At 52.4% G+C, this 10,897-nt stretch overlaps 1 protein-coding gene across 1 annotated transcript in view; it reads left to right on the forward strand.

Moving 5' to 3' along the window:
- ABHD17C (abhydrolase domain containing 17C, depalmitoylase) overlaps positions 1-8,764 on the forward strand; it is a 48,936-nt gene extending 40,172 nt beyond the window's left edge. The window contains exons 2-3 of the mRNA XM_058736368.1: positions 2,616-2,795; positions 7,264-8,764. Coding sequence (XP_058592351.1) covers positions 2,616-2,795; positions 7,264-7,483 — 400 coding nt within the window. The 3' untranslated portion in view covers positions 7,484-8,764. The remainder of the gene's footprint in view (positions 1-2,615; positions 2,796-7,263) is intronic.
- Positions 8,765-10,897: the final 2,133 nt, after the last annotated feature.

The following is a 10,897-nucleotide window of genomic DNA, read 5'->3' on the forward strand; positions in this document are numbered from 1 at the left end:
TTGGGGGAGGTCACCGTGGAGGTCCCGTTCCCTGACGTTGGACGGGTTCTGTCCTCCACTCCCCAGCAGCGGGCCGTGCCCCTTGAGGCTCGGCCCATTTCTGCCGTGTTTGTTCAGGGTGGCCCCGAGGTCCAGGGGGCACCGTGTGCGGGACGAGACCCCGAAAACACAGGTGGGGCCATGACGATAGAAAGCGGCGTTGACACGCACTCGTTGCGGCGGAAGGCTGCCCTGCGTCACCCCCGCCTTTCTGCGCACCTGCCGGGGCCGGCATCCTGCTGTGGTGCCCCGCCGACCTGCGGGCTCTCGCTTTCCGTTTCCAGCCCTGCTGGTCTGAGTCCTCAGCCCTGCGTTCACTGCCTTCAGTTTGCATTTTCCTCCTCCTCTTCTCTTTTTCTGTGATTTAGGGCTCATTGGTTTGTAATCCACAGCAGAGGGAGGGGCTCACGCTCTAAATGTGGGACTTCTTCTCTCTCCGGGCGTCTGCGGACCCCCCACCTCCCCATCCCGTGAAGTGTCCCCTGGCCGCTATGCTTGGGGGAGGGGTCACAGACAGTTCTGGAATCTGATGACATTGTGCAGGGCAGAGGGGGCCCCAGCCTTATGTCTGCTCCCCTCATGGGTCCCTGGGCCCCCGGTTAAACGCTCCTGCTGCGGTGGAAGGACCCTGCGGTGGCTTCCCTCAGTAGAGCGTTTCCCCGCGAGGTGGTCTGCTGGAACACTACGACGGGTTCCTCTCTGGCACCCCCGTCCTTTGGGCCTCATCGAGGGGCTCTGTGTTCTAGAATCCTTGGTCTCTGCCTTAGATTCGGGACAGGATGCCGCGGCCATCAGTTCCTTCCTCAAACCTCTCCATAAAACTCCTCCTGCTGACCGTTTTCTACTAACCTGTCCTTCCCAATGACGTGAAACCCCAGGCACGACCCCCCAAGACCTTTATCCCGGGACCCTCTTCTGCAGGCACAGGTGCCCTGGGTGGTGTTAGGTGCCAGGGGCTGGGGCCGCACGGGCTCTTTGCTTTAGTGAGAGAGGGCGGATCGGGTTCGGGCACGTGTTTTTCTGTGGGAGGACAGAGCAGCTCCTACGTTGTGGTTTTTAAATTTGTCGTACTCTTCTCCACACCCCCCCCATGTGATTCTGAATAGCCCCGTAACTGTCTCCCTGTCCCCTTGCACACATCTGTCACCGTCCTGCACACCCCAAAGGGTGAGTCTTCCCAGAACATTCACTCTGTCCCCATCACCTTGCCCTTGGACAGCTCCCCCTCCCCTCACCGTCTGCAGGACAGGCGCTAACCCTTTAGCCTGCCCGCCCGCCTCTGGCTCTGCCCTCAGCCACCCTGAGCCGTGCACCTGCCCCGCGCCTGCCCCGCGCTTTCCCACGAGGCACTGTGTTTCCCGGTGCTGCTCACGGAGAAAGTCCTTTTTATCCCCGCGTGTGCAAGTCCCGTCTGTCCCCGCGACGCAGCTCAGGTGCCGGCTGTTCACAGACCACGTCCCCGCGCACACCCGCGGAAATGTGGCCATTCCCTCCCCGAAGACCTTCTCGAGAACCCCCGTTTTCCCATGGAGTTCGGGGGAGCTTGAGGGGGAGCAGGCCAGCCTGAAGTCCCGACCGTCCGTGTCACCGAAGGCCATTATCAGAAAGCGTCGCGCTCTGCGTGAGCCGCAGGAGGAGGGAGACTGTTGGGTCGCGGGCTTCAGCTCCGCCGGCCGATGCCAGAGTATCTCCCAGGTGCCTGTGCCGATCGGGACTCGCACAGCGGTGTGTCGGAGCCCCGTCCTCGTCCTTGCTCGCCCTTGACGTTGGACGTTGTCTCCCATCCCAGCCTTCGCGGCGTGCTCCCGCCAGGCCGGGGCCTCGCCAGGACGTCCGCCTGCTTCCCACCAGGACGGGCACGGTGCACCCTTCTCTCTAGAGCCGCGACCCGCAGGCTGCACTTGGGATTCTTCTCGGTTCTGCCGGCTGGAGCCGAGTCCTCTGGGGGACCGGGGAGTGTGGCCGCGTGCCCCGTGTCCCTTCTCCCAATGAAACGCCGGGAAGGAGTGGCTCGGGAGACCATTGGCGGGTGGAGAAGCTGAGATTAGCCTGCAGGAGACACTGAAGAAAATATAGCCGTCTTCAAATTAATCATCTCTCTGTACCTTCCTCTGATAGACATTAATTCCTTTCATGTTTTATTAAAACCTCACTTGAAGGGCTCTTAATAACAATAGTATAATTTGCCAAACGTGCGTTCGCTTCTCTTTCAGAAATACGTTTGCGATTATCGGAGAAACCGTAGAGAGGGAGGAATAAGAAACGAGATGCCCGTGAATACCAAAATGGAATTTATAACGCGTTCGTTTCGTTCGTCCCTCCCGCTCCCAAAAATGTCACGTCCGTCATTTTTGCGAAACGTTATAGAAGGGGGAATCCCAGTCCCTTAGGACAGAGATAGCCCCTAACATCTGTCTCTGCGACGTTCACGTTCGTTTTAAGCTAAAGTGTGTAAGTCAGATGATGTCATTTTAAACCGGTAGCCGTGGGGCTTTCGCGAGTTTAAGCAAGCAAGGGTTTGCCTCTCTGTCCTCCCCCGTACGTGAGCTCACGGCGTGCGCCCCTGGTCTCTGCAGGTACGGCGTGAGTCCTGAGAACATCATCCTGTACGGCCAGAGCATCGGGACCGTCCCCACGGTGGACCTGGCCTCGCGTTACGAGTGTGCCGCTGTCATCCTCCACTCGCCTCTGATGTCAGGCTTGCGCGTGGCTTTTCCGGATACCAGGAAAACGTACTGCTTCGATGCGTTCCCCAGGTAAGCTTGCACCTGTGCCAGTGCTGGGGCGTCCGACGACCCGAGTTCAGCCTCCACCATTAGCTGTGGGCACCGATAAATATTTCCTGAATGTGCCCAGGACTCAGACCCTGCGCTGGGCACGTTGGGGGTGTGGCGGCCACTGGGACGCGTCCGTCCGCCAGAGACTTCGTCCTCTGGGCCTCGCTCATCTGTAGAACTCTCCCAGATGATGTGCAAGGACCTTGCTGGGACTGACGTCCAGGATTAGCTGGCTCGGCTGTGAATGCAAGATAAAAAGAGCCATGCCCACGTATCCTATAAACACCTCCCGTTCAGTATTCGCTCGTTCACGGAGACAGGCACGTATGGTTGGACTGCAAAGAGCTCGATGCAAAATGTACGATGAGGCCATTCGTGGTCTCCACGCTGACACGCAAACCACGAGCACCGTCGGGTTTGAAATCTCTTCCTCTTTCAGTCAGACGGGACGGGCGAGGGAACAGGTGAGGCGAGCCGCTGGCGGGCCAGTGACTTCCGTGCTGGGCTGACAGGCCGCTGTCCTGACATAAGTGAGCAAACCCAGCCCGGCCCCAGACCCCTGCGAGCTGTCCATGTTGTCCTGCTGTTCCGCCCCCACCCCTTTGCCCGAGCGCATGGACGAGAGCCCTGGGCCGGGTCCTCCCCGGCCGGCTTCCGGGAGGCAGCACATTTGCCACCTGCCCGTCCTTGCTATTTCCTCGTCCCGCTAATGGAAGGAGCAGGAATGGCCGACCACCCCGCTCCAAATGCAGAAACCACGAGCCGGTGGCTTCTTGAATATCTCTGTTGGAAAATTTCACTTTTTTTTTTTTTTTTTTACAATCTGAGTTGAGAAGGAGCGCCCGGCTGGCTTGGTAGCTGGAGCGTGCGACTCATGGTCTTGGGGTTGTGAGTTCGAGCCCCACGTTGGGCAGAGATTACTTAAAAAAAAAAAAAATCTTTAAAAAAAAAAAAAAGAAAAAGAAAAATCTGGGCTTGAGGAAAGTACTTTTCCTAAAGACGATTTGCCCTCTCAGCTTGTCCCGTCGCACGTTGCTGAAGCGGTCTGGGATTGTCACGGCGGGACTGGCCAGCTCCTACTGCCGTTTTGCAGGAGAAGCCTCGGCAGAAATAAAGCCCAGTTTTAGGGTGTTGATCGACCCACTCGTGGCTGTCATTCTGCTCTTGCCGGAGGGGAAAGAACACCATTTGGTTACATAAACATCCGCCCAGACTGTCTCCTCTTACAGAACGAGGCCTTCTGATAACACCTTGGGTGAACTTGAGTTCTGTGCGGTTTGTACCAGGGTTTAATGAGATGCAGCTTCATGGGAAGCCTGACCCAGCTGCAGATTCCTAGCGGCGTGGCTGGGAATGCTAAGTGGGGCGAGTGCCCCTCAGACGTGGCCTTATTTGTGCCGAATTGGTAATGAGAGGCCAGTTTGTTGAAAGGGAGATGTTTGGCGTGTTTTGTGGGAAGCGATGTTAGGAGTTACCGGGGCAACAAAATGAATAGGTTGCTTCCTGACTCAAATTAGCATATACCTTAAAATACAGCCATGGCAACTAATTGCAGCTTATTAATTAACAGTGAACCCAGCAACTAATCCTTGCTGGCTGTGTCTGGTCCGTCAGGCACCGGGCTGAACATTCCACCGCGAGCCTTCCTCACTTAACTCTTCGCCACGGCCTTAAGTTGGTCAAGTTACAAAGGACTCATTTTACAGATTAGGAAACTGAGGCTGAGCCAGGTGAGCTGTTGGCTGAATTAAAGTAGGGGCGTGGGGACTGCCAGAAAGTGCCCTGGACAATTAATATGATGGATTCCAAACCACAGGCAGTCATGCAGATGTTCTCTTAGAGCTCTGTTGGTGCTTCTGTCTTTAAAAAAAGGTATTTCCTGTTTCCTTTTTCTATTACAAAAAAAGAAAGAGAAGGAAGGAAGGGAGAGAGAAAGAGAGAGAGAAAGAAAAAGAAAGAAGGAAGGAAGAAAAAGAAAAAGAAAGAAAGAAAGAGAAAGAAAGAAAGAAAAAGAAAGGAAGAAAAAAAAGAAAGAAAGGAAAAGAAAGAGAGAAAGGAAGGAAGGAAGAGAGAGAGAAAGAAAGAAAGAAAGAAAGAAAGAAAGAAAGAAAGAAAGAAAGAAAGAAAGAAAGAAAAAAAGAAAGGAAGGAAGGAAGGAAGGAAGGAAGGAAGGAAGGAAGGAAGGAGGAAGGAAGAAAAGAAACAGGGCGCCGGGGTGGCTCAGTCGGTTGAGGGTCCAACTCTTGATTTCGACTCAGGTCGTGATCTCACGGTTCGTGGGCTGGAGGCCTGTGTTGGGCTCTGCACTGACAGTGTGGATGGAACCTGCTTGGGATTCTCGCTCTCTCTCCCTCCTGCTTGCACTGTCTCTTTCTCAAAATAAATAAGAAAACTTAAAAAAAAAAGAAAAGAAAAGAAAGCTTCAAGTTAAAAAAAAAAAAAGGAGTCGTGATCATTATTTGGTTTGTAGCTTATTTTCCTTTACATTTAGACTCAGACATCTAACTGGAGACACTGTCCAGGCTGTAGAGATTCTCCTGAATTGTGCAGAACAGCCCCAAGTCTGTTCTGTCAGTAAATATCTTTCTAAGTGAAGATAACTGGACTCCCAGATTCTCAGAAGAAGGAGTCTCGTTAAAATTAAACAGGAGAAATGGGGCGCCTGGGGGGCTCAGTCGGTTCAGCGTCCGACTTCGGCTCGAGTCATAATATCACGGTTCGTGGGTTCGAGCCCCGCGTCGGGCTCTGTGCTGACCGCTCGGAGCCTGGAGCCTGCTTCGGATTCTATGTCTCCCTCGCTCTCTCTGCCCTTCCCCCGCTCGCGCTCTGTTTTTTCTCAAAAATAAATAAACATTAAAAAAAAATTAAACAGGAGAAAAGCGGGTTGGGGATCTGCGAGATTGCATGCTGGCACCCATGGCCCTGGTCTTGGCAAATCCCTGGCACGTCCTGAAACCATCGGAGACGTCACGAGTCACTCATAAAGGTTGTGTGCAGTTGTCTCGAGAGCTCTGTTACCTGCACAGGCTCAGGCCTGCGGTAGTGATGCCTCCCTGGGGTTAGCGCCCTCCGTGGTTACCGGGAGGTGGGCTTTCCTGTCTCCTCCTTTCTCGTTGGAGAGTGAGGCAGGTGTTGTACGGAAAGGGCAAAGCGCCTGGCCGTGGAAGACGTTTACTCTTTCGGCAGCGGGGTCCCCGAAGACGGTAACACTTTGTCTCCTCGGTAGCTGTGGCTGGGACCAAACACAGAAAGAAGTCACGGGCGGGGGACTCTGGGGGGGACACCCGGCCAGATCCGCCTCTCTTGCCGCGTCCACAGGTTAAGTGGGGGTCTGTCCGTGGGCGAAGTCGCCTGCCTAGCCGGCCAACGAGGCTTAAGGTCTTGAGTTTCTCTTTGGGAAATGTCTTCGGACCCTGCAGCACATTCCTTTGGAGATCCTCAAATATCCATCCTTTGAGGGTAGATTTGATTCTTGTCAACCGTCCGAAATCATTCGGACTCAAAGCTAGGCCTGCATCGTGTTTACGATGCTAAGTAGCACAGTGTTTATGGAAAGCGAGGCATCAGCACTTAGAAAATGAGGTTTGTGGGGATCTTGTCCATCGATTCTGAAGCCGTCTCGCCAAGAAGACAGAGACCCTGGGCCGTGTGGATTAGGTGTTCGGCTTTCCAAAGAGACGCTCTGGCAGACATGCTAAGTTCTGGCCTATTTATTTTTTTAAAGAAATCCTCTCTCCAAAACATGAATATGTCAGAAATATTAGTTACTGGATGGTTAGTCCGGAGGCTTTTAGCCGTTCTGTTTTTAATGAAATACTGTAACGAAAACACAGTGACCAAATGCGGTATGGTGTTCTTGACCAGATCCTGGAATAGAAAAAGGGCATCAGTGGAGAAACTAACAAAAACCCAAGCAAGGTCTGGAGTTTAGGTTACGGTGACATGCTGACATTGGTTTCTTGGTTCCGACAATCTTGCCGTGGCAATGTATGGTGTGAGCCTTATGGGAGACGGGCTGGGGCGCACAGGAACTCTGTTATCTTTGCACCTTTTCTGGAAATCCAAGAGTATCGCAAAATGAGAAGGCTTTTTTTGTTGTTGTTGTTAGTTTATTTATTTATTTTGAGAGAGAGCAGGGGAGGGGCAGAGAGGGAGAGGAGAGAGAGGATCCCAAGCAGGCTCCATGCTGTCAGCACAGAGCACAGCGCGGGGCTCAGACTCACCTACCGCGAGATCACAACCTGAGCTGAAACCAAGAATCGGACGCCCACCCAGCCGAGCCACCCGGGCACCCCCGAAAAGTTTACTTAAAAAAAAAATGAGTTACTAGGAAGGTATTACCCTTCCTCACCTGTGATTGCTGATCCGGTTACATTAGGTGCAACGTATCTTCCCCGGGGCGTCACTAACGGAGCCCTTTTTCTCCCCGCCCCGTTCTCTTTTGCAGCATTGACAAGATCTCTAAAGTCACCTCTCCTGTGTTGGTCATCCACGGTACAGAGGACGAGGTCATCGACTTCTCCCACGGCCTGGCCATGTACGAGCGCTGTCCCCGAGCCGTGGAGCCCCTCTGGGTGGAAGGGGCCGGACACAATGACATAGAACTTTACGCACAATACCTGGACAGACTAAAACAGTTCATATCTCACGAACTGCCTAATTCCTGAAGAAGGCGCCTTGATCGTACCTCATTTACTGTGAACACACGAGTCCTCTGTTTCGCACGTGCTTGAACTGGGCAGCGGTGATGGTGTGACAGCCACGGGGGAAGCGCCCGCCTTTCGGTGTTCCAATCAAATTGCTGAGGAAGTCCCAGCCTTCTGTATCTGGAGGCGGCTCTCCTCGTTCACACAGCACGCTAAACCGAACATTTGTGGCAGCCAGCGTCCCCCGCCTGGCGGGAAGGGGGGAGTGGGAGCTGGGTGCCCGACGGTCGGTTTTCCCGTGCTGTGTGGGGAACGCTCACATCTGTCGCCCCACTGTCCCCACCGGTCACGGTTCCCTTAACGCAGGACTCAGCCCTCTCCCCACCAGTGTTCTCAGTATTTGACACGCAGCTCTTTTTCCGGCCACTGGATTCATGGGTTCGATCCATTTGTGAAGCTGTGATTAGAATACAACCGGAAAACTCGGGTGATGAGAATTCATTCCTTTGCTAAGTTTCGTTCACAGGCTGATCTCTTACCCCAAACAAACCAGCCCAAGGGTGATTTACTGGAACGATCATGAACAGGTTCATCCACTGGAACCCTGTAAACATAACTGGAATATTCTTAATCAAAAGGAAACTGGGGTTTTTTTAAGCATAAATTTATTACTAGTCCACAGAGTTTTAATATTTTGATGGTCCGGTTGGTCTAACACAGAGCCTAGCCGACTTTCCTTCTGTGAAGCCCTCCTGGTAGGACTTTTTTAAAGTACTGTACATATTTGCAATTGCATTGTGCATATAGATTCTTAATGGGTAATTTCCTTTTGTCGGGCTACAAGGCAAACTGCAGATCCCTCGTTTGTAATGTAAATGATTGAATACATTTTGTTAATATGTTTTTATTCCTATGTTTTGCTATTAAAAAAATTTTATAACATTTCCAAGACAAAAAAAAAAATTACAAGTTGATGCTTTGAACAACTTATGTAATGGAAAGTTCACTAAACTAATCCTTTTAGTTTAGGAGTTACTTGGGTTTTGACACTGGAGCTGCACCGAGTAAGCATCAGAAATGGAAGGTGCTTAAAAATTGCTACATTGCTCATCTTGGTTGGGGGTTTGGGTTGGGGGGGTTCCTCGGTTTTGATTTCATTTTTCTTTTCAAATTTAAAAGCCTTAAATGTACTGTAAGCCTCAGATTGTTGTACAGCTGGATCGCGAACGATTGCCAGTCTGTGTACTGTGGTGTGGAGAGAGCACGGCGGTCGGCCACGGAATAAAGAATGCATGGATCAGAGCGTGACTCCCGCCGTCCTTTCCTTCCTCCCCGCGTCAGAGACAGTCACGAGTGAGAAAATGCTATGTTGTTCAAGAAGAAACCCTCGGGGCTTTCCGATTTCACTGCCTCCCGCAGGGCGTGCGCCTCTGTGCTGCCAGAGACCCGAGCGGACTCTTGGAAGAAGCCAGGGCGTCCGGCGAGTGGTAGTAAAGTGCAGCCGGGACCCCGGCAGAGTCTGCGGTGGGTCCTGGGCACGAAACAGGTGATGCAGGCACCACGGCCGGGGGGGGGCGGGGGGGGGGGGATGGTGCCTGCTTTTTGGAAAACCCGAATCAACTGTGGTCCATAGTCGTTTCAGCCCTTTGACCACTGACCAGAAAAAGAGCAAGTGACAGAGGCTTGTCTTCAGCTCTGGGGACAGACCGCCTGAGCGTGCGGAAAGAGGAAGCGTTGGCAAGATGGAGGTGGAAGGGGACAGGGCGAGCTCGCGTGAATGTGTGTTCCAGCACAGGGCGGGCTACTTCCTGGTCTTAGGTGGGTACCTGTAAGGGGGCGCCTTGAGACGGCTGGTGTTAGGTCAGTACCTATAAGGGGGAGCCTTGAGACTTCTAGTATTAGGGGGTGCCTGTAAGGGGGAGCCTTGATGTGACTTGTTTGTATCCACTCAAAGTAGCTTGTGTTTTCTGCCTCCTGACTCCTTTCCCAAAACCAAGGGGACAGTTTTGCCGGAGTTCCACATGGGGACAGCCTTCCCCTGAGGATGGTGTGTGTGGTTACCGTGGGGACCCCGAGAGAGACCCCATTCACGAGAGTAACACGTGCAAGTAATGAACCTCCTAGGAGGTGTGGTCCCTTGTGTTTTCTGCCGTAAGATGGACTTGGGATGCGGACCAAGTCTCCCAGTAGAAAAAAGCGAACATTACTGACTAACATGGAAGAAATCTCCGCAGGCAGATGCGTGAACTGGTAAGGAGATAAAGACCATGCGGGTGATTTGCCGGGTGCAAAGGAGAACAGACAGGGAAGAGGGCATTGACCCCAGTGTTGTCTTGGGTGGAATTTGCTGGACCGGGTTCGCCCGAGCCTTGCCTGCCCAGTCAGGTAGAGCTCGAGGGACAGTAAGCAGAACTCTTATTACCAACCCAAGAATAGAAGGGAACATACACAGAGATTCTCTCAAAACAAAACAGCAGGTGTTTTACTGAGCAGTAAGACAACAGAAGCATTATTTTGCTTTAGATTGGGAATTAGCCATAGTAGCCATGACCCTCACTGCTGAAAATTACACAAAAGACTGTAGCGAAAGGTGGGGGGGAGAGACAGAGAAAGAAAAGAGAACAGAAGAGAAGGAAGGAAGGAAGGAAGGAAGGAAGGAAGGAAGGAAGGAAGGAAAAAAGAAAGAAAAGAAAGAAAAAACGACAGGAGAAAGAAAGCAAAAGGAAGGAAGGAGAAAGAAAAGGAAGAAAAAGGAAAAGAAACAAAAAAGATGAAAAGAAAGAATGAAAAAGGTACAAAACATGGCAAAAACAGCTGAATATGTTCTAAAGCCAGACTATTGTGGGGTGTGCGTGCGTGTGTGTGTGTGTGTGTGTGCGTGCGTGTGTGTGTGCGTGCGTGCGTGTGTGTGCGTGTGTGTGTGCGTGTGTGCGTGCGTGCGTGCGTGTGTGTGTGCGTGCGTGCGTGTGTGTGCGTGTGTGCGTGCGTGTGTGTGCGTGCGTGTGTGTGCGTGTGTGTGTGTGCGTGTGTGCGTGCGTGCGTGTGTGCGTGCGTGCGTGTGTGTGCGTGTGTGTGTGTGTGCGTGTGTGCGTGCGTGTGTTTGCTGGCTTTATTAGTACTTTTGTCAGTAGACTCAAAATACATCAAAACATTGTTTCTCTAAAGCACAAGAAGAAATCGATAAATACGTTAATTCCGATAGCAGCAAATATCCAGGCGGTCTCCGTATCATGCTCTTTACACAGAAATCACTCTGCCTGCACCCCTCACCCGGGAAAGCTTTCAGTCCGGCGGTAGTGGGACAGCGGTATAACGCGCCCATAAATGTATAACACGCCAAGTAGTAGCAGGTGCCGCGAAGCAAAATCCAGCAGGACAAGGGTCATCAGTCTGCCGTCCGGCCAGAAGCCAAGTCCCCCACCTCCAACTAATGCA

Source organism: Neofelis nebulosa, chromosome 7, assembly GCF_028018385.1.
Source record: "Neofelis nebulosa isolate mNeoNeb1 chromosome 7, mNeoNeb1.pri, whole genome shotgun sequence".
NCBI lineage: Eukaryota > Metazoa > Chordata > Mammalia > Carnivora > Felidae > Neofelis > Neofelis nebulosa.